Genomic DNA, 25480 nt, shown 5'->3' with positions numbered 1-25480 from the left:
AAAGTTCAAAGTTTATTTGAAATAGAAATCTTCTGTAACATTATAAATGGCATTACTGTCAATTTAAATGAATTCTATGCATAAATAAAAGTATTAAATTCTTGATGATGAAGGTAAAATTATATTTAATATTCCACACAGGGTAAATCCAAAAGAGGAAGGCTTAGCACATGTGAAATTATAGACAAGATCTGACAAACACTAACTGAACAGACACTAACTTAAATACACAGGCAAATTAAGATAATAAACTAGACACAGGTGAACATAATGAACTAATCAGACACAAGGGAAAACTAGGTCAAAACAGGAAAACAGGGAAAAACAACAAACTAAAAGTTATTGATCGTGACAATAAACATGCCATTTTAGTCATAATTTACTCAAAATAAATTTACATGATTAATGTTTTACTATTTTTTAAATCAAATAAGAAAACTGTAACTAAATCAAAACTGACAATTCACCTGTACCAAAGAACTGAGTAAATCATAAACTTTAAACACAATGATGGTGAGTTAAGGTGAACGTGATTTCAACAAGTACAACATGTTCTTGGATCAACATTCTTGTTGATCCTGGAACAACATTCTTATCAACCAATCAATATCGAGGGATACGTGTTCAAGAAATGTCAGATTTAGGTTTACAATCAGAGTAAGATGCTTCTACATCCTTGGCATCATTTCCCTCTGATTTTAGGAATACATTATGTGTAGGGTTATGTTTAGAGGTAGGGATTGAGTTAGGTCTATATTTTTGGGCAGTAATTTTGATCCAGAATCAACAAAAGATGATCTAGGCACATGTCTTACTTGGCAAAAATCACAACAACCATGAGTTAACGATGACAGAATTTTATTTTGAACTATATTGGATCTCGATGTGGATGCGAATGGTGGAATGACAGTAAAGCAGACCAGGTAGCCAAAAGCAGACCTCACATGCTCCTATCACAGCGTGGCTCATTTTGGAAGCAATTCACTGAGAGACGTGAAAAAAACTGATAGAAGCACTTAAAGAAGCACTTTTTTCTCTCGTGACAAGCATGAGGGCCTGAAGCACAGCCAGTTTATTCACATGTAGAAAATGGAAGTTACACTCGTATGTCAAGCTGTATGAACTAAAAGCCATCAGCATGCTTTTCTGAGATGTTCTGCTGGTAACTAAGTCACTTCACATCTCAACAGCATCCATCCACCCTCGCTTTCTTCACATACGAGACGTGTTCATGCTGTTTACACGCTCCGACACAAAAAAAGAGAATGTAATGGGTCAAAAAGCCCTTGAGAAAACATCTTCATTTATCACTAGCTGAAGCAAGTGCGCATATCTGTGAATAAATTGCAAATGCACAAGACAGTGAAGTTGACTGAGGAATGTTTTTTTGTTTTATTTTCATAGCTATTGATTCACCAAGTATAAAAGTCTTTTTCACTGGCTGCTTGTTAAAGAAGTAGATAAGAGCAAAGTACAGCTAGAAGGCAAACCAATATAGTGGCCTAAAAATAAGGATTTTGTCCATTTGAGTCAGTGGTTTAGATTTTCATTGGCTCTAACAAAATAATAATAATTTTGAATGTACTGCGAAATATTATTATAATTTAAAATAACTTTTCTATTGTTATATATTTAAAAATGTAATATATTTTTGAGATGAAGATTTACTAAATAGTAATCGTGTGCACGTTTTAGTAAATTGAGGGAATGAATTAGTAAATCGTTAGGGTTAGGGTTAAGGTTAGGTCATGTGCGGGGCTACGTAAAATAATAATCAGTTACTATAATTTATTATTGTGTTAAAGTATAAATATATAATAATAATAAACTAATAATTAATTGGTATCATTATCAAAGTTGAAAACATTTGGTGCTGCTTAATATTTTGTGGATGACATGATATTTTTTTTTCAGAATTATTTGTTGAATAGAAAGTTACATGAAAGATTTTAAATAGATATATTTTGTAACATAAATGTCTTTACTGTCACTTTTGATCAATTGAATGCATCCTTGCTGAAAGAAAGTATTAACTTTTTAACAAACATGAGAGAAAAGAAAAATCATTATGACAATAATTAAAAGATGGTTAGCATAAGAGACTTCTTTCAAAAACATAAAAAACATAATTACTCAAAATTTTTGACAGATAATAAATCATACGTATATATATATATATATATATATATATATATATATATATACACACACACACACACATGTCTGGTCAGCTATCCTTGTGGGGACTCTCCATAGGCGTAATGGTTTTTATACTGTACAGACCGTATTTTCTATCGCCCTACACCAACCCTACACCTAAACCTAACCCTCACAGGAAACTTTCTGCATTTTTAGATTTTCAAGAAACTTCATTCTGTGTAATTTATTAGCTTGTTTACCCGTGGGGACCTCAATTTAGGTCCCCACCGTGACACGAGTCCCCATGAGTCTGTGTGTATTCAGGTTTAAGTCCCCACCAGAATAGAAAAACAAGTACACACATACACACACACACATACACACACACACACACACATATATATATATATATATGCACGTATGATTTATTATCAGTCAAAAATCTGTCAAAAAATATATGTATACATACAGTATTTAAAATTCATCAAAATATTAAAAGGCTTAAAAACATGTAGATGATCAACAAAATTCTAAATATACTTGCACTGACAGCACATATGCATCACTAGATGCCATCTGATGCATGCATTTTATCTTAAAGACAGATGTCTTCCGGACATTTATGATTTAAAATGCACGCAAAGTTTGTACTCAATAATTGAAAATCTATGCTTTCCAGATGATGTGCCCTTAGTAAGCATACAGACACCTTGGAGCTGTATGTGTGCTTAGACATTGTCGTGTATTAGAAATGTTTCATTGCCAAAATGCTTCATTAATATAAAGACTCAAGTATAAGTAAGAGATTTATAGGCTGACTTCCTTGAAAAGTCTGTTACTGAGCTCTTATTTTTCCAGTTGTGCAGATTTTACACATTTCAGCTTTAATGAGTGCCGACTGATGTTGCTAACACCACATGCTGTGTAGCACTGGGAAACCAGACACGTTTCATATCAATTATGCTGAGAAAGTCTCACATAGTCTCTCGGGGTCTCTCCAATGAGATTACGACACGTCACCAAAAAGCTCATCAGAAACATCCATCTGCCCTGTCTTGTATCCAAAAACATGACACAGAGCAAACGAAAGGCTAAATCTTTTGTAGTGTAAACAGTTGTGCCAATTTCTGACTTCTGTCAGAACACATTTGTGATGAGACAAGGCTTGTGAAGATGGATGTGATTATAGGCGATGATTCTTTTTTCTGCTGACGTGGAGCTGGACGGACTTTCGGGAACACTGTGTGATGAATGTGGGGTTACGGCAGGGATGGAGTAAATGTGATTAAATACACCCTCTTCTTCCTTAAGAGGATGTAGGGAAAGGGTTAAGTTTATTATTTTGGGCAAAAGAAGCAAGTTCACTTCACTAAAGAACAAGCCTATAGGATTCTGACAAAAAGCTCCCCACACAATTTCATGTCTGGTTTATTATATGATTTGTGATCATGTTAACATGCACACTTATACGATTTTTTTTTTTTTTTTTTTTGCACTTTTTGTAAATATATTATATTTGTGTGCATTTTTGTTATTCTCATAACTGATTTTGGGGTCTGTAAGAGTTTTTGTTTTCCTAAGAAATCTTATATGCTCATTAAGACTCAAAATAGAGCAAATAATAATAATAATAATAATAATAAGATAAAAAAAAATCTGATTTAAATGCAATTTAAATTTTCAGCATTATTACTCCAATCTTCAGTGTCACATATAGTAATAGTAAATAGAAAAGTAAAATGGAAATAGATGTAAGCCTCCTTGTTTAACATTTCCTAGGGAAAAAAAAAACCTTCATACAATCAGTATGACATAAAACAGTCTGACATAAAACTACACTTTACGTCAAATCTTATTCATTCTTACACAGAGACTTCTATCAGTTCGACTATCACCTTGGGTGGTGGTCATGTGGTGGACGTGTCCCCCCACTTTTAAAGAAAAGTAAATTCGTACCGCACCTTTTTTCCGGGCAAGTGTGTTCACATAGAGGTTTTCAAGGTTTTCAAACATTACGGAGTGCTAAACACTCTCATGAAGTGTATGTTTCATTCATCCTCTAAGCCAGAGGGCAGTCTCGCACTGAAAGCCCAAAATGGCTCATAGAAGTAATAACCATAGACAGTAAAAGAAATGGACACAGTGACCCCATTGGATTCAACGGAGACAAGTGAAGTCAATTAAAAGCACGCACTTCCTGGGGGTCGAGCGTACTCCACAGACTCAAACTGAGCTTGATGACGTAGATGTCACGTGAGCAACCTGTCTGACAATTGTAAGTCTTCTAATGGCTGTGCCAAGAGAAATCTGAATCACCAACCGAATCTTGCAGACGTTGTTGAATGTTTTTGTCCCGTGGCTTTTATGGACTCTCTATGGGCTTCTCCCTTGACTTCATACCTCCGTGTCCCCCCGATTACCTCAGACAGTAAAAGATTGCCTTCGAGCTTCTCCTCCTGTCCATATGGTAATTTCTATACTGTGCGACCCAGAGTCACATCTTATGATGCAATCGTTAGCCTATTTTTTACAAAAACTGCTTCTATGGGGCCACAACGTAAGATACAAGGTAATGAGGCCTTTTATACATTTTCGTGTTTCTTTAGAAATAACTAATGGACAAATGGAGTCTTTAAATGCCTCAGTGACGCCAAAATGAATGGGAGTCAATGGAATGCTAACAGCAGGTGGGGGCGCCCAGGGGTGCTTCAATAAAATATGAAACCCTGCCTCCCTGTTAATAACTGATGACATGCCAGGAAATCCCTAATATGGACAAAGACATCTAGCTAAGACCAGTGTAGTTAAGCTAAAAAATCTGAAACTTTTAAGAAAATAAACAATATATGGTTTATGTGTGTTTTTCAAGTCATCTCCAGATAATAAATAAAGTATATGAATGATGCAGTGGTAATTGAAGCTCACTCTCCTCTATGGTAAGGACGTAGTCATCATAATTATTAAGAACAACAGAAGTTCATGGGAACTCGAGCACTTGTGCCTTGTATCGACAATCATCTGTAAATATTCAGGAAATGGAAATGACTTATTATAAGCAATTCAACAGAATTTTGTGAAAATGACTGATAAAAGACCTATTTATAGTGCTCTGGGAGTTTGATCATGAATGGATATGCTAATGCACTACAAAAGTAAATTATGGAATGATAATTCAAACCTCTCCTTTGATGACACAAAAATACACTCTAGTGCATTAATATTCATATTGCTCCCTTAATATTTTCGACTTACATTTATGCATAAGCATTTCAAGCTAATTGGTAATGTGGCACTAAAACGATCTTCACTTGCATGCATGCCAAAAGTAGCTCATGAGTTTCTCTGAGAAACTTTAGATTTGTCTGTCATTCGTTCTGTTCAGAAACCAAAGGAAATGCTGATAAATATATTTTATCCAGTAGGGCGGGGCGATATATCTAACTATATGATCATGCGCATCTAATCAGTAAATCTGGCTCTGTGATTACCGATATATCACCATCACCTGCTTTTAAATGGAGCTGCATTTAATAGACAGAGACAGATCACTGACAAGCTACACAATATCGCATTCATTATCCCAGATGAATCGCCTTCGATAATGAACGCGATATTGCGTAGCTTGTCAGAAATTCTAGCTCCTATTTCCAATTCAAATGTTTTTCAATAGATTTTTGGTTAGACGCCCTAAAATAGGTCTGTGGTTAACACAAGATCAAGACATTTTCATAAAAGTTGTTGAGAGGTCGAGAATAATACCATGACGAACAAAACGTTTACGAATCATAAATGGCTGCTGGTCACAAAGCTTATTTTCTGCAATAATCCAAAAGGATGATGGAAAAATCCTGCTGTTTTTTTATTTATTTTTAATTTTTTTGAGGGAACCAGGGTGATCCTAACTTCCGCGTTGGATTGCAAAAACAAGTCATTACTTTAGCACTCTATTCAAATCATTTTTTCACTATGAATTCAATTTTCCAACATTCCAATGTTTAACTTTTCTAGTTAAAATGAGTTGAATGGATTCCATTTCATTTTAATTCTTACTCCTCACATACAAAAACAGCGATTCTGCATCCTGTTTGCTACATCATTTCAGTTTCAATTTAAATCAAGCAGCTATCAACTAAAACTTATAAGGCATTCCCAGATCAATTCATAATGGCACATTTTTCAACAGAGCTATTGTGAACTGTGCTCCATATCCTATTTGTTGGAGGTGAGAGGCTAGATTGTCTCTCGCTACAGGTCCTCTGCCCTCCCCAATTTCCTTGTCACCTCATTCCTGAGGAGCCTGTGTTGCTGATGTTTTCTGGAACTCATTTCACCAGCCCTGGAGGTTAATTGTCTCCAGCTCCCTCATGTCTCTTATTGATTAAGAGTGTGGGCTGGAGCAGCTCAACTCATTGGCACCGATGCACATCTTCACTACGAGGCAGGGCCTTGAACCTCGTCACTCCAGGGAGGACTGTTCCATGCTGGGCTTGCCCAAAGGGAACCAAAGCCCTGACCACCAGCGGCACAAGCGATATCCTGTTTTGAACAGCCTGTGGAATTGCTCAAGGCTGGTCTTACTCACTGTGAAGAAAAAGGAGCAGGCCATGGGAAAAGTCATTCTCAGCCACAGCGGGCGTGAGAGACGCTGCTAGCAAGTGCTGTCCTGCACTCGTTGTGAAGCTGTCAATCTCTGGAGGATGACACTCCGTGACAGGCCTGTCATGGTTCATCATGGCTGATTGAGACCCAGGACCCTGAGCGCACATTACAGACAACAACTCTACAAGTCTAGACCTAAAATGTTTATCAGGCAAAGGCAAAAAACGAAGAAAGATGCATCCCATAAGCATCGCCATCACAGAAAATATTTCCATCTTTTTTTTCCTCGAAAGAGGAGCAGCCTTGCAGTGAATAGAAGAAAATGCAATTTATCTTCTTCACATTCAACATATTGGAGAGCAACCGGCCATCACGGAAAATACACAAACAAATCACAATGTTTTCCTTATTCCATCTATCAGGTTTAAAAGAATAGTTCATCCAAAAATATTGTGCCATTATTTTATTGCCATACAATCTTTTCAAACAGGATTCTCAAAAACAATTTTTTTTTTTTTAGAGTCTTTACTTTTTTTCACCCATACAATGACAGTTCAAAGCAACTAGGTGTGTCATGCACTTTAACGTAGAGTATACAAGTCTTTTCCAAGTTTAAAGCTACCATAGATTTGTATGAGAAACCTAAACAGAAGACTTGGAGTATTTTTTTTATTATTATTTTTATTTTTTATACCTTTCAGTTTGGAATGAAAATACAAACATATTTATACTTTACATTTCTCTGAGCTTATCACAATGCTTTCTGAAAGTCTTTATTTTTTATTTAGTATTTTTTATTTATTTAATAGTTTATAGACTGATTTTATTTTATTTCGTAGAATAGAATATAGTACATCATTAAAAATGTACAATTAAAAAATGTAAAAGCTATTTATTATTTATCACTTATCAGTCATGACATTTAAAAATGTATTATCAAATTAGCTTTTCTGTATTGGCCATATTTGTTTTTTAAGTTACCTTTACACTTCACATTTTTCTGACCTTGTCACAATGCAATCTGAGAACGTGTTTAATTGTAAAAAAAACTGTTTTACTTTAACATGAAATAAGGTTGAGTTAATAATGACAGCATTTTAAATTTTAATCAACTACTCCCTTAAAAAACAGTGAGCTGAATCAACAAGCACTAATCAGTAATTGCAGTATGGGATAGAACCAAAATTGCCAATGCTTGATCAGTGGACATTATGATGAGTTTCCTTGTCTTTATAAAGCCCTGCTCCCTGTCCACCCACAGCCATCTGCTGCGCTCGGCTTTGGACACACAGTTTGGCATTTTGTCCGTGCTGGCAGCTCACCGTGGCAATAACCGAACATGCCCAGGCTCCTTACAGTTGTCAGAAAAACAGTTATATGTAGAAAAAGGACAAACATGAGCATGTTTTTTGGGGGGTGCACGTGTCATGACTGAAGCAAAATATCTCCTCAGCTTGTTTTTTAAAAAACATTACTTCCATTCAAAACCAAGAAGTGTGAAACTGTGATGTATGGTTGCGGGTGCGCTTTTATCCAACTGTTCCATAAACAAGAAGTTATATAAAGTTTTTCATTTCATACACAACATGGTCAGCTACTGTAGTTAGTTTTGCTCTTTCAACAATTTTTTTTATTAAATATTATGAATCCAAACTATTTGTATAATTTATACATTTAGTACTTATTATATATTATATATGATAGAAAATGCATTTTGCTGTTTAGTATGCAGTAATGGATATAGAATATTACAACTGCTTACATGTTCTATACATCTTTTAGTGAGAATATTACCAAAGCCTTTTTTCCAGACAGATTGCATTACAGATAGGGACATGGAAGGCTTACCAAGCCAATGCTCTCCTGTTATCTTGCCAAATCCTTCACGATAAGCTTCCCAGTCACGGAAAAAGTTAACAGAGCCATCCTCTCTGCGTTGAATCACCTGAAAAAAAGGGAAAAAATGTTATTGATGTGCATTCAAACCCATTTTTATCAATATTATATCAATGGGGAGGTGATATGTGAATAAACCCCCTAGGGAAATGCACAATTATTACATACACAGCTTTAATGCAAACTGCTCATTTTAGCCCTCAAAATGCTCAAGTTATTACATCTACCTGGAGAGGTAAACTCTCATCCATTGGACTAAACTAAAACATGCATGATATATATTATCATATGCATTTATTGGCTGATATTAGTTTATTTTTTGGGTTTTAATTTAATGGTTTATATATATATATATATATATATATATATATATATATATATATATATATATATATATATATATATATATATATATATATATATATATATATATATATATGTGTGTGTGTGTGTGTGTGTGTAGACATACTATAAAGTACTATAATAATTACTATATACTATATATACAATGCTATAATTGTGCATGCTCATGGTTTATTTTTACTTTTATATTACACTTAGATTTGTCATATAATGTAACACTCAAATTCATCTTTGTAAAACACTAATAATTTGTATTATACTGAAAAATATCATCTTTAGCAAATCTTAAAATGAATGTGTATTTTCTTACTATATTCATATTATAATGTTGCAATTCCTAAAATCACTTAGCACTTAGTGATTTTAGCTTTTAGTGTTTAACTTCTAATCTACGGTATTTAGACTTATTTATTAGTCATAACATTATATAAAAACTAATCTGTATTGGCCAGAATTTTAAGCTCAGTGCATCCATCCTTTTTAAATTACCTTACAGATTTGAATGAAATACAAATATATTAATACTTCACATTTCTCTGTGCTTGTCAAAAGGCATTCTGGGATTGTTACATTATAATGCCTTGAAATAGGCAGCTCCCTAGGTTTTGGAACATAAAGTTAGTCCTTGGACCATTAGACAGCACTATCTTTTCATATCTTATGTCAACCCTCTGCTCACTTCTACTTTAAAACAAAAAGATAATGAACCCTAGTGAAACCTGATTCAGTCTCTAGGTAGCTAACAAAGTCATCACTTTTCTGAAGGCACATCCTTTGTCTTTGGTATGCAGATCTATTCTTTACTCTGAGAGGAATGAAGGGGAAACATGTAAATTGACTGGAGAAGGATATTTCAGGAGTGCAGTGCAGAGGACACGTATAGACGGGTCGGGGTCCTCAAGGGAAAGGTGACACACACACATGGAATTCAAAGTGAAAATCAGACACTAATTGACTCCTGATCCCTTTATAGAAGATTAATCAGGCAGGCAGTGGATCAATGGCTGTTGGAAATGCCAGCAAAGGAGACGTCTTGCCATCAGTGTAATGAGCCAAGCACAGCGCCCTTCTCACATGCTCACCAGTGCTTGCCAAGACAAAAAAATTAATAAATAAAAAAAAACACATGCCTCCAGGGACGGCTCCCAGAGAAAGAACCTCACCTAAACCAAACGGGAACAGCTCAAGGAACTCAACACTAAAGTAAAACCACCTTCTGACCTCAGTTAGGAATCTATCTATCTATGTATCTCGTGTGAAGGCTACTGTGTGTACTGCACTATCAACTGCTGCGATTTGAGTTTGTGTCACTAGAAATGCATGCATTCATGTACATGTTCCTCATTAGAAGAGTTTATGTTTAGCTAAGGGGTTTTATGTGTGATGACACACAACGTATAGATTCTTCAGAGAAGACCTTTGAGTGGGACCTCCCCCATGTGATCTTGGAAAACACAGCCGCTGTCTCAATAAAACATGGCAACACTCTCTGCAGGTGCTTTGGGCCGCATTCAAAATTAATGCATGTGGCTTGACTCTGAATAAATCCTTTTATTGTTTCCTCTTTCAATCCACAGAGCAACCAAAAAGATTTGAATTATTCACCGTAATCTCTGTAAATGAACACTGAGTCACCTTTCAGCAGTGGGCTCACTTAATCTTTATCGTACCTCGAGTATAAAACAGGTAATTAAAATACAGGGGAATTTTCATGTTCTGATAAATATTTCATAAGTGTTGCTTTGAATATTCCCATCGGCGCAGCATGAGCAGACTTCATGCGAGGCGCCGTTTAGATAGTAGAAAATCAGGTGCATACTTCAGGCTGTCACACTATATCGGGAAAGATGTCACAGTCGAGCCTGCCACTTAAACAGTAAAGTGACTATGAAAAGTAAATCATTTCAAAATGCTGTGCGAATGTAAATGGGAAACAAATAAGAAAATAAATAAATGCAAATATGCAACAAAAAAAATTATATGATAACAGTTATAATATTATAATAAAATTAGCTTTAAAACAAAACAGAACATTTATTTTAGATAGTTGCCGAGGCAAAATTTCTAAATAAATAAATAAATAAAATTACCATAAACTGAAATTTACATAAAAATGTGTATAAAAAATAAAACTACTAAAAATGACCAAAAAAGTCAAATTATTTAAACCTTCACTAAAATTCAAAAGGAAAAGATAAAAAACTGATTCATAATATTAATAACACCTATATTATAATACGGTCAATGATACTAAAATAAGAGTGCATATCATTGCATATCTTGATTAAATCTATAAATATAGTTATAAAAATGTTCCTTAATATTAAAAATAATATTTAATATTTGAGAATTGTTCACTTATTTACTTGCCTGACACACGGGGCAGTCATAGCCTAAGAGTCAGTCTCATAACACTTACTAAGGCTTAATTAATTAATTAAGTGATTAATTAACTGACGGATCATTTTATGAATTGATTGACAGCTCTAGTAAGGATATAAATCGATAAAATTTTCATCAAGATGTCATAGACAGAAGGAAACCACTGTGTTCTCCTCTTGCTGTTGTGTTCCTCTGTGCATATATTGCAGTTACCCTAATTCCAGAGCCACACTCCAGCTGATGTGTCCCAAAAGCAATTTCTCCTGTAACAATGAATCTCCAATGCCAGCAGAGCACACTACGGCAGACGTGAGTCCTGTGACGCAGATGAGGCTCAGCTCCAGCGGTCGGGGACTTGGTCTGATGCAGATGGATGACCTTATTCCACTGTTCTTCAGTTCTTCAGTCCACGAGTGCAATTCAGACAGAGAACGAGCACACAGTCTTCCCTCCTTAAGACAGTTCACTTGAGTCACTTGCACAGAAGGAAAGCAGCCTTAAGAATCGTCTTGTTATCTCTTAATTATCTACGCTTTGATTTGCGGCTCTAAGGCAGACGGCACACAGTGAGGCCCAGGGGAGTTTTGAAACACCTCTAGCGAGCTGGTAAAAATTAATAATTGTTCTCAAAGGCTGAACCTCCCTCATATTAGCAGACGTATTTCATTTGCAGTCAATGTAAGAGAGGGAGTGTGTGAAAGATTAAAAGGAAAAGGAAAATTGTGTTGAATATTCAGAAATGATGGAGTGTTTTGGGTCTCTTGAGTGAATCAGATTACGAATTTATTTCACTGTTTTGCAGCCGGTGGCAAGGTTTAATTCTAAAAAAAAAGAGGATAACAAGTGAGAGTTTATTGGTGTAACAATGGTTCTATAATATCTGATAAATGTTTTAGAGTGCAGGTAATGACCTCTTTAATTTCTCAGGAGATATCCATTGTAACCTACCTCATTTATCATTGTTTTATTATGTTGGTCTGATTTTTTTTATTATTAATTTTGACAAAAACAAAAATGTGGATCACACATTGAGTCCCAAGTCCCAATAAAAACCTCACAATATATAGCTGACTCTTATTGTATCAACTGTAAAAATCAAAATTATATTTTTAATAATAATAATAATAATAATAATAATAATAATAATAATAATAATAATAATAATAATAATAATACATACATACATAATTTTTTTTAAAGTAATCTCTTTTTTAGCATTCTGGATTTATTTTAGCATTTATTTATTTCTTTATTGTACAGAATTCTGAACACAATTGATTTGGTTTGTTAAAAATGTAATCAGTATCTGCAGAAAGAAGACATCAATGCAAATAAAACCATTTTGACCTAATGCCCTGGCACCAAATATAATAAAAAATAAAATAAAAATACAATGACAAACAGATATTTATTTACCTTAAAGAATTTGCATAAAAAATACTTTGCATGCAAAACTGGATCTTTAATATCCACCCAGTGACAGCAAAATCAGACTTCTGTAAGAAATCAATGACATTTTATTTGAACAACAGATAAAACCTGTAGTTCAAAATATCCTAAACTTCAATAATAAGCTTTGTTCACATTTATTTTCCGCACATGTTGCAAAATATAAGAATAATGCCCTTCCTTTAGGTAAATAGCCTCTCCAAGCATGTAGTGGAACAATTGTGGGCTATAAATGCTGCAGCAGTGTGGGCTGTTTTTCACCGGAGAGTCACTAGGTACTGGCAGGTTTGGTTTCATATTGCTGAGAGCAGAGAAAACAACCCTGCTGCAAAAATAACTGAAATCAAATCATGTTGTTCACTCATATTCCCCATTGAGACCCCTCCTGCAGCCAGCAGTTGCACAACAGACCGTTGTAACAATCTGCCGGGCTGGAACAAGAGAAGACATTCAGTGCCAAAAAACACGGCCTCCTCCTGTCACTCTGACAGAAAACAGAGTCTGACCACACACAGGGCAAAGAGGTGGAGGATTTGACAATGGTCTCCTCGAGGGCTGTCAATCAACTGAGGTATAAACTTGTGGCATCTCCACCTCTGGTTGTACCGGCGGAGGGTCAGAGGCGGTGACTGAGCGCACTTGGAGCGCCACAGATGTGCCCTCTTTCTACTACAGTAATACTGTCTCCTATTTTGAACCAAAAGTAAAAATTGATGGTGACGGTACATTCCATGACAGAGCTAATTATAGCGGCTGAAATATTAAACCAATTTATATGACCGTATTAGTGATAATACAACCAGTCACGTCAGTGCAAATATTTTGATTCACAATTGATTAGGTTTCCTTAAATTCGTTTAATCTTAGAGTAGTCCAACGAGTATAGAAAAAGGTATAGAAAAGAATCACCCCCTTTAACAATAATCACATTTTGTTCCTTTGTTGTTTTTGTTTTATGCAGCTGTATTTACTGTATTTATAACATACAAGTGAAAAATATAACACCAACAGGTAAAATAAATAAATAAATAAAAATGGAAAAATTATCTGTGGATGTGTGTGTGTGTGTGTGTGTACACATATATACATAAAAAAAAAATTTTTAAATCTCATCCTGAGAAAATTTTGCATCATTATTTATTTGCAGTGTGACTTTAGTGTCAAAATGCTTTTGGAGCCACCATATGTTCATTTCAGCAATCACTGCACCATGTGAGTCCATGAAGTCTATTGCATAACTTGAATTTACTGTAAAAATGACTTTTCACAACCTGAAAGCCAACCGGAATGCACAGCGTCTTTGAGACACTTCTCTATAAAAGGCTCACAGGTGTCTAACACAAAGTCATTCGACCACTCTGAGTGTTGACCCTCTCCTTTTCTGCTTCTCACCAACACCAGCTCTCCAAATTACTGAGAAAATTATAAAAAATAATATATTATATTACTTGAATATATCACTTGAATATATTATGTATTAATATATATATATAGTGAAGTGACATTCAGCCAAGTATGGTGACCCATACTCAGAATTTGTGCTCTGCATTTAACCCATCCGAAATGCACACACACAGAGCAGTGAACACACACACACACACACACACACACACACACACTATGAGCACACACCCGGAGCAGTGGGCAGCCATTTATGCTGATGCCTTGGGCACCTAAGTCGTGGTATTGAAGGTGGAGAGAGAACTGTACATGCACTCCCCCCACCCACAATTCCTACCGGTCCGGGACTCGAACTCACAACCTTTCGATTGGGAGTCCGGCTCTCTAACCATTAGGCCACGACTTCCCCACAAATAGAACTTTTATAATTTAGAACTTAATTTAAAAACTACATTGTGTGCAATTTACATGTTTGCATAAATGTATTTATTCATTTGCTTGTTTTGTTAAAAAATAATTAGTAATTAAATTTAAGTTTGGCTCTGTTGTTAACTGTAACATTATAGTGGGCCTAATGTAAAAGGGCTCACTAGAGCATAAGCCGAGGAAGATTTTTATCCCTAAGACAATTTTAAATAATATCTGAATTTATTTAAAGAAAGAGCAATTTGATCAGTAAACCAATGACATTAAAAAGAGGTACGTACCGAACCGTCATGTTTGTGTACCGTTACACCCCTAGTAAATGATGACAGAATTGTCATTTTTGGGGGGAACTATCCCTTTAGTTATGACTTATGACTTATGTTAACTTGGTTACTGATGGTGACTCAAGACTCAATAAGTAGTCTGGTGTTTAGGAACACATAACCATAAAAATATGTGGGTGTTATCAGTAGGCTACTCTTGAAATGAAATACAGAATAGACTTCTTGATATGTGTTCCCTGTTGCTCATGAGATCAGGGCTGCAGCCGCATGATTGAGAATGTTCATTTTGACACATCGTGTTCTGGCAAAGCATTAAAGCTTTCAGATACCTTCTGCTAAAGTCAGGTTTTGACCTACACTGCAGTCTCTTTAGACACAAATGATCAAACTGAAACAGCCAGTGAAAAATTTACTGCCAAGCATGACACGGCTGTTTAAGTCAGGTTTCTGAATGCTCTTTTGAGACATGCAGTGGAAAATGTCCTTCGAGAGAGAGAGAGAGAGAGAGAGAGAGAGAGAGAGAGAGAGAAGATAGAGCATATTCTTTTTTTTAACTTATAAAAATCTTTTTTACTGTCTAAACACATTAGGGTCATTACTATTCAGCAGTACATTTTAGTGTCCATATCATATCATGTTAATAAAATGGATAAACTTTTAATTCAAAATTTTAAAGGTTGGAAATCATACTACTTGATTTTCTTTCATCACAATTTCACCACAAAGCAAACTTACAAGGTGACTTTTAACTCATTTCACTACTTTGATTTGAGCAGGAAAATGATTGATGAGGGAAATACCAAAATGTTTCTTTTGGTAGAAAAACAACAGCATGAACATCAGTAATAATTCTGTGATTTTTTTTTGGGGGGGTGGGGGTGATGCATTAGTTAGGCTGCTGAAAATCTTGGGCAAAGAATACCATAAAAAAAATTAAACAGGGAGAAAAAATATGTCCAAAAAACATTAACAGAACCACAACATTAACAGGCTGTGCCACAGAAATGTTGACGTGGAAATTCTAACGTTTAGAAAAATTATCCAAGCCAACTCATATTTAAACACAGATGAATGGTGCTTGTATTATCCAAAAAAACTAACAAACAACAACAACAACAACAACAAAAAAACAGTTTAAGACTTTTTTTAAATAAATTGCCATTTATAAGTTGCATTATGTATTTGGCAGATGCATTTTTCCCAAAACAGATTTGCATCCAAGGTATACATTTTGTCATATATTTGAACCTATAAGCTCAAGTGTTGCTGGCGTTATGATCTACCAACTGAGCTAAAAAAAAAATGGAATTCACTTTTCTAAAAGAAGAAAATCAAACAACTTTATTTTCTTTCATTCAAGTGCACATAGGGGGTGAATTTTAAATCATTTCACTACTTTGGTTTGAACAGATGCTGGAAATGACATGGATTTTGGTAGGAAAACAACAGCTTGAACACCAGTAATAATTCTGTGATTTTTAAGCCGCTGAAATGTTTGGCAAAAAATAAATACAAATAAATCCATAAAACATGAAAATAGGGAGAAAATATGCCAAAATATGAACAGAACAGCAAATTATGATTGACAAACTGAGGTGACAAAATCGGTTTAATTTTAATTTTACAAATTGAAATTCACTTAACATTCACTCAGATGTGACAGATATAAATCAATCAATCTGCAGCTATAAAATTAAAAGATATGCGATAGTGCATCCCACAGTCTAAGAATTTCACAGTCCCTAACTAAACATGAAAAATGTCACAAAGGCACAAAATTAAGATGGCTACAAATAACTTTTACACCTCTAGGGGGTCATGACACTCCATATAGTGTAAACCACAAAATAAAAAGTTCCTGGCATCCGAGCTGTACTTCCAGTCAGAGTAAATTCAGCCATTCTTGTGACATTGTCTTTCACTGTGAGAGTGTACATTGATCCAAACACACAATACTGTCCAGAAAACACACTGACTTCAAAGGGCTGGGTTCTCGGAGGCCAAAGAGCCATTTCACACCTAATCAAGTCAGCCCTTAATCCGGGCTGGACCTGTGCAGATAACACACTTTGAAGTAAGGAGGTCCACTGACGGGAAAACTTGCAAGTCTGAAAAAAAGGATTCCTTCATTCAGGCTCATACATGCTTATTCCACTCTGCTTCATGGTTCAAGTTTGTCAGGCTCTGCAGTGTCATCATTGAAAAGTCCCCTTTTCACTCCAATTCAAACTGTTTTAAACAAAACTAGTTTAACTTCAGCCTTGTTTACACCAGGCATTACCATCAGTCACAAGTGATTTAATTACGCTTCTCAAACATGTCTCTTGTGGCCACACAGGATAAGATTGTCATAGAAGGTCTTTCATTTCATGGTACATACATCACTTAAGTCAGCATGTAAGATTATTTTTTAAAATAGATTTATACATTAATTCAGCAAGGATACATTTAAAGCTGCGGTAGGGAACTTTTGACGCTCTAGCGGTTAATAAACAGAACTGCTTGCGTCTTGCGGAAGAACATCGTAGCCGGAACTACTTCTCTCTGTTTATGTCTATGAAGAATCACAAAGGTACTGGGTTACTCCGCCGCGGTACCCCCGAAGCAATCTAAAATAGTCCGAATATAAACACTTATTATAGGTGCACCCTAGTGATTCAGGACAAGCTAAAAACACGGTTTGGAAAATGGATTCATGGTGTACTCGCTTATTATATACATTTTTCTACATTTTGAACACAAACAAAGTTACGGACCGCAGCTCTGATTGGTTGATTTCTTACCGGGAGCGGTCAGTAACTGCAAATGGCAATAGGACCACTGGGAGGAGCCAGAGGAGCTTGATTTTTTTCACAGATTATCTGTCTCATATTCTACTGTCAGGACACAATGACAGGTTTAACAAATATGTAAAAAATATATATTTACAAAAGTTACCTACTGCAGCTTTAATTGATCAAAAGTGACCCTAAACAATTTTACATTGTTACAAAAAAAAAATTTTTTTTTTTTTGTAATTAATAAATGTTGTTCTTTTGAACTTTCTATAATCAAAGAATCCTGAAAAAAAAAAAACGTTACGGTTTCCAAAAAAAAAAAAAAAAAAAAAATTCGAAACAATACAGTTTTTACTGCATTTTTAAATAAATGTAGCTTAGTTGAGCATAATAGAATTTCCAAAACAAAAACCCTACCAACTCCCTAGTGTTAATTTAGTTAACGAAGATTATGGCAAAAAATGTTAGTCACGAGCTTTGACTAAGACGAGACAATGATGAGACGATAATAAAGTCAATTAATTAACTAAGAATATCAACATGCAATTTCATTGACAAAATAAGACGAGACTAAAAAGTATTCAAAAAGATAAAAATTTACCAAAAAAATATTTTTATTTTCGTCAAAAAATGGAGACAAAATGTAATTGCGGACTGCTCTAAATGCCTCTACTACGCGAGCGCTCATGAGAGCGGTTGCCAGATATCAAGAGTTCTAATCCCCGAATCAGAGCTTCGCTGTTACATTGATAAATTTTCTGCAGAGTTTTTTGCTTATTTAAAGCAGTTTAGCAACCATGCACGTACGCTCACTCCTCATTGCGGAAGCACCACGGCTGTTGATCTGAAAACACAGACAACAAACAAGTTGGAGTTAAGCGATCTAAATGAAAGTGTTACTCAGCTGGTCTGTGTTCTGTCATGTGATCTCCACTGTATTGTTTGGGATTGTGATCACGGAATAAATGCACTAACTCAACCACTGTTGTTTTAATAAGAGAAATAGGAAAATAAATTTCCCTGTTATAATATTTTTCGTTGGTTTTAGCTGTTTTCATAATGTAGACAGAGAAATTACATACGTCTCTGGTATTACATTTTATAATAAAAAGCCTATAGACGGTTTCATCGGGCGCACGCGCCTGGACCTAAGTTAACTTCCGGTCTGTGTTGTGTATATCGGTCTGGCTGCGGTGCCATCTACAAACGCAGTTAAAGTCAAGGTGATGAGTAGACTGAAGCTGGGCTCAGGTGGCTGTGCTGCGGGATGTGTTTCCCATACATTTATTTATTTTTGGAGACTCGCAACAATTTTAAAACTGATCGATTTTCAAAAAGGCTTCTTTTAATAAACATGAGTAACGTAACGTTACGTAACGTACTGCACGTTTAATAATAATAATTCCTTACATTTATGTTTAAATATCAAAACGAGGCACGGGTGTTTTTATATCGCTGTATTTCTGAAAGAAGACGTGCATGTTATATGCGTGATAAAGCAGCGTGTGAGCGTACCAGCTCTGCTTTGTTTAGCTGTTACTGGGGAAACCTCTATTTCTCGCGCTTTATGTCTATGCTTTAAAACATCTCCTGCTGGCAAATAATGAATTAGCATTTTCATTAAGTCCGCCTGATCCACACAGAAAACACATTTTGTTTGTTATCAAAAAATATCTACTCTAGAGGGACTTGGCTGTTGTTATTGATTCAATTTGGAGTCTACCGGAAGTTAAGTTAGGTCCACAAAAGCGCTCACGCACATTAACGTTTGTTTATGTTGATGCCGTTGAAACCGTCTATAATAAATCAGAATACTAGATGAGGTAAAATACACCATGTGTGCGTCCACATTCTAATCATTCATGCTTACTGGTGAAAGTGCAATACCTGAAATGAAAAGGACATTTCTCAAATGACAACAATCATTACGATTAGAATTTAGAGAAAAAATATTTCTCGGCAGTTTAACCATTATATAGAATGAAAAAAATGATTGATTAAAACTTAACTAAACAAAAACAGGACGAGGTTGTCTAAATATCATAACTAAAATGTACACTTGAGTAAAACTAATACCAAATTAAAAATGGCTGCTAAAATTAATACTGTACAGTTCATTAATAATTATTTTATTGCTAAAATGTCAAGTTTTCATCTGACTAAATACTTTAGGTTTTCTTGGACTAAAACTAGACTAAAATGTTGAGACTTTTAGTTGACTAAAACTTGACTAAAATGAAATAGGATAAGGTTGACTAAATATGATGAAAAACTAACAAGGACAATATAACACAAGACTAAGACTAAAATGAAAATTGCTGACAATATTAACACTACAACTCTCGAAACTTTTGAACTGTATTATATATAAATTTTCTGGTCTAAACTGATTTTTAGGATGTTACACCTGACTATCTCTGATAAATATTTTATTATGGATCAAGTTGTGACACAAAATACCCCATTAAACCAGATTTAAGTGTTACGTTTTTTTCTAAACAGATCGTTGAAGCTGGAATATAAATACGAGGTAAATGATGGCTAAAAAATGGTTTGATCTTTATGAGTTAGACGTGCCATCATTTCAAGTAATTTCTAAATCATTTTCAGTTTAAAACTACAGCAGTAAACATCTAGTCAAAAGCTGAAAGGTTGATAAACTCCAGGCATAATTTTGTAAATACAGATTAATGATGTTTAATATGCAGATTGTGTGGATTAATCAGAGGAGAGCTGAGTCCCCATCAAAATCAATGGGACCATCTGCAGCCCATCAGCGATTTTACACCCTCTAATGTGGTTCAAATTGAACTGTGGCAATGGACATTCAGACTTCCAACACCAGAGAATCAGTAAAAGGCAGTCGTGCCGTGAAGGATCGCATCTGTGACAAACTCATTTGGATTCCAGCTGCGCTCTGCTTTCTTGCCCTTACTTAATACAGTACCACAAATATTGCAATATGCGTACTATATACACAACCCCATATAAGGCACATAAATAGTATGAGCAGTGTAGCCGAGGAGTTTGATACGCCTTAAATGTTTTCTGAAACTAAATATCTCAGGTGAAGGTCATGTAGCAAAGAGGGAATCTGTAAAGCACAATAAATGGGGCCAGATTTCAAGGGCTTACCCTCTAATTCTCAAGGTTAACATAGGCGTTCTCCGGTTATCTGGACCACATTAATCATTATATGAGTTGTGAGCTATGCTAGGAGAATCACTGTGTGCTTAAATGTATTCGCAAGGGTATAAAAGTTGATTTTTAATTCTATTTATGAATAAGATAGGCAAATACATCTATTAGAATAATGTTGGATTCAGTTTTGTGAGAATCACATAAAAGGCCAGAATATGGAAGTACAGGAATAATGGTTGAAAAACATATTTTGAAGTTATTTATTGATTTTATTACAGATTGAGCACAAATGTCTGTGGATTCCAAGCACTTATAGGCATGGGTGTCCATATACTTTTGGCCATATTAGAAACACATTAGAGGGTGTAAAATTGCTGGAGTATTGCAGATGGTACCATTCATTTTAATGAACGCTCACTCTCCACTGATTTAGTCTCACAAATGGGTATTAAACATCCTTAATATATACAGTATTTACATACAGACACAGTTTAACACCTGAATAAATCAAGGTTTTTAACAATTCGACTGTTTTAATGCTTCAATGGCTCACCTTAAGCCAAATGTATTATTCCTGAATGAGTCTGTATTGTTGAACGAGTGGGTTCACTGAATGATTCAATTGATTCATTTGTCGTATCATTTTAATTTGCATTAACAGTCATGGAAAAATCAACCACTAAAACACAGGCCATGTGAAATGTATTGATCTATAAAAACACATATTTAATATTAAGAAGTTGTAGGTTGGAGTGGTTGACTCTTAACTTTTATAAAGAATATCTCTTTGGATTTGAGACTTTAGTATTTTACAAATTTACAGATCATTTTTTTTTTTTTTTTGTGCACCAAGAGCTTGAAACACTCCAAAGAGAAAGGAAAAACTGAATTTAATAAAAAACTAAGTAAAAACTCTAATATTGTGAAATATTATAACAGCTTAAAATAATGGTCTATTATATATATTTATTATATATTTATATATGATAATGAAAAGTGTTAGTAGGTGTGTCAAACACATAAACCACTGAGAAAAGAGAGAGATAACTTAACAGAATTGCAAATACTTCCTTAAGGCCCAAAGTGTTACATTTTGCATGAAAATGTATGTGTTCGTTGAGAGTGACCCATGTAATAACCACAACCCAAGAGAAGAAAACAAAAACAAAACCATCTGAGGCCTGACAGCGCGCACATAAAGATACGCTTTACAGAAGAGGTAAATATTTCAACAGAGTTACCTCGTGTGCCCTCCTCTGGCAATCTATAATAGATAAAGTATTTCAATTCAACAGGCCGCTTTTAAAAAATAGGAAAGTATGTTACAGGAAATAACGCTTTTTCCAAAGTGTTTTGATTACACCTGAAATTTCTGAAAAAGGACAGTGCAATCTGCATGAGGAATAATGCATTTTTCTTTTCCCTTTGAAACCAGCCTTACAATTCCACCTTGCCTGTAATCATGAGAAATCATTACTCTCTGCTAAGATCAATGCCAGAGAGAAACCCGTCTGCCGCTGTGGCGTGCGGCACCCGGCCATTTTGAAACAACCTAGGGGTAGCGCTAACTGCCTGAATATAAATAGAGCAACCTCAAGAATCGTTAGACCTCCAGAACTTTAGTGGTCATGCAAAATTCAAACCGTCAAGATGGAAAAAGAAAAAGAAAGATATGCTGAGATATTGCCCTCTGGCAATAATGTTACTTTCAACTTTCATCACCTTTTAAGATCTGCCATCAAAAACCGACCCCCTTTTTTCCCCCATCTCCACATCTCCAGAGTTGCTTCTAAAGAGTTACAAGGGGAGAAAAATACAGCAATTAGTGGAGATCCGGGGCAGGACCAGAGACGGCAAAGCAGGGACGATTAAGCTGTGGGAGTTTGGGAGTGGGCGGCAGGGCTCCGGTTGAAACTTTTTCAGAGTTTCAATTGAAATTAGATTGATATGTTTCATTCCCCTGCCAACAAAGTAAGATGCCATCGCTGGTGCAATTTCCTCTCAGATGCTTTGATTGCCGTCTGTGTCAGGCCATCTTTCAAAAAGCTTTCTCTTGATGGACTCCGTCGACTGAAGTCTTTAGGAAAAAAAAAGATTCATGAACCGCGTGGAGACCGCTTGAAGGTCTGCTCTAGTTTCTTCAATTACTCTGGTGGTGTGTTCTAACAAGGGCAGTGTGTACTCTTACACGCTTAAAGAAAAAGCAACTAATGTCCAATGTTCTGCCTCTGGTTCATAAGAACACGACATTTAATCTACCAACAGAAAATATCATTGTGCACACACCCTCAAGTCATGCCAAACCCTTATGAGAGCTCATGAGAAAGGTGGGCATGTCAGATTCATGAATGAATCATTCTTTTCAATAAATTCATTGACCCAGATCACAAAACTGATCCGAGTGATTATTTTACAAATCTGACTCAGTGACTCAGCCAGAGTGGTTAATAGCTCACTGGAGTACACTATTAATAAATAATGACTTCATATTTATGTCTTCTGAATAGCATGGCTTCAGGAGACTAGAGCACAATATTTTTTGGCCACTTTTATGGTGTTTTTGCAAGTTTGAAAGCTCCAGAAGCCATTTAGTGTAATTGCATGTATTACATTATTCATATACGCTGGTCAAAAATATTACATTTCTGTTTTTGTTTTCCAAAGAAACAGAAAATTGTTCACAAGAATTTGCTGGTGAGTAAATGGTGACAATTTTCATTTTAAAGGGGTCATGAACTGCCTTTTTTATTATTTTGTACTGTTCTTTGAGGTTCACTTTTAATGTTATCCACATTTTTTACATCATAAAAAACATAATTTATAGGTATCAGGCTATTTTCTGTCCTGTTTTGACTCCCCTCATGAGTTCACTCAGCTCTGTTTGAATAGGCATGATGGACTGTAGACTCTGAAAATCCTGCACCGAATTGTGCCTTCTTTGTAATTGTGCCTGTGGTAAATTGAAGTGAACAAATGACTGACTTCTTTTAATTAAAAAAAAGTTAATCCACTCTTTCCTAATGTTGGGATCAGAAGGAAGGTGATGCAAAGACTTGTCTTCGGGGGCAATCTTTATCGTTGGATTTCTGCGTCGACCAGTTTTTTCCTTCTCTTATTATTCATCTACTAAATGTGTGAATTTGGTGGGCGGGGCTAAACAGGCAGTGATGTAGAAGCAGGCATTGATCTTCTTCTTCGGAGGCGGGGTTTAGCCACACTATTACATCATAAAGTGGCACATTCCACAAGCTGTTGTTTTGGCAGATTGGCTTCAATATAAGCTGTTTTTAGATTAATTTACGGTATATTTTTAGTACAACAACCTCTTATATATCAAAAGATCAATTCTGATTTATCAGTTCATGACCCCTTTAAAATCAGCTTAAATGTCTTGATTAAAAGGCAGAAAATATTAATAAAAAACAATAGAACCACATCCGGAACACTTTTATGTCTCTCCTAAAAATAAAAGCAATTCATTACGTGTCCCAAAAACTAAAAAGTTTGAAAAAACACAGAGGAGGACAGCACTACTTATTAAAATGCCTCAGGGGACTCTGGTTTCCAATATTTGAGGCATTTTTATGCCTGGGAGTGCATTGTTATTTTTGACAAATAGTACTACAAGAAAGCTTCTGACAGAGAGGAAATATTACAAAAGGAAACAAATCAATGCATTCAAGTGCAAAATAATCAGAATTTCTTGAAAAGTGCTAGGGGGTGATTGTGGAGGAAACAGTATGCCACCCTCAGTGTTAAATGAGCTTTGAAGATCCAAATGTCAGCTGCACCATCTGACAGTGCTGAATGAGATCACTAGCTATTAAAAAAACAAAACAGCAGAGATGTCGGGCTGATGTATGATCGGAATCAAAAATTGGACCCATTTTTGGGTCCCAATATTGAAACTGAATGATTTTTATAACTTTCAGCTCCATTTATGGTACTTGGTTGTCTGTAGGTGGACGAACCCTGTAATAAAATACTTGTGACAGTGTTTCCTGCAGTGCTACTGTATCTACAGTACAGTGGCAAAAGAAATGACATTTGAGCTGAGTTGACAATTTAAGCTTGCAGTTTAAACTGACTGTGATGAAAGGCTAGGTGCTGCAGAATCATACAAAGATCACAAACAGACAATAAATTACTCTATTGCCCCACTCTCACTGGTTTAAAATCAGTTTGTTTAAATGAATCTATTAAAACACTACATAAATCAGCCCTGAATATATGAGTTATATCAGTATGAACCTGCTTTATAGCTCAGTGGGAACAGAAGAAAAAGAATATCATTGTTGAAATGAATCATTTAAAAAGACACAAAAATCAGAGCATTGACTTTTATAGTTTGGGGTCTGGAATTAAAAAAAAAATGTTGCAGCATAGAAATCATTCTAATATGCTGATTCTTTGATGAATATAAAGTTCAAAAGATATATATTTTATATAAATAAATATATTTTAAATAAATAAATACATATATATGTATATGTGTGTGTATATATATATATATATATATATTTTTTTTTTTTAATAAGTAAATAAATAAATATATATATATATATATATATATATATATATATATATATATATATATATATATATATATATATATATATGAAC

General features: G+C 35.0%; 1 protein-coding gene across 2 annotated transcripts in view; it reads right to left on the bottom strand.

Moving 5' to 3' along the window:
- Positions 1 to 25480, bottom strand: part of LOC128018891 (fibrinogen C domain-containing protein 1-like) — a 101497-nt gene that overhangs the window by 35363 nt on the left and 40654 nt on the right. For both annotated transcript variants that reach the window (XM_052604753.1, XM_052604752.1), the window contains exon 5: positions 8587 to 8683. In XM_052604753.1, the coding sequence (XP_052460713.1) occupies positions 8587 to 8683 (97 nt within the window). The remainder of the gene's footprint in view (positions 1 to 8586; positions 8684 to 25480) is intronic.

Source organism: Carassius gibelio, chromosome A8 (genome assembly GCF_023724105.1).
Source record: "Carassius gibelio isolate Cgi1373 ecotype wild population from Czech Republic chromosome A8, carGib1.2-hapl.c, whole genome shotgun sequence".
NCBI lineage: Eukaryota > Metazoa > Chordata > Actinopteri > Cypriniformes > Cyprinidae > Carassius > Carassius gibelio.
The sequence above is the reverse complement of the archived record's forward strand: the minus strand, read 5'-3'. Positions and strand labels throughout refer to the sequence as shown.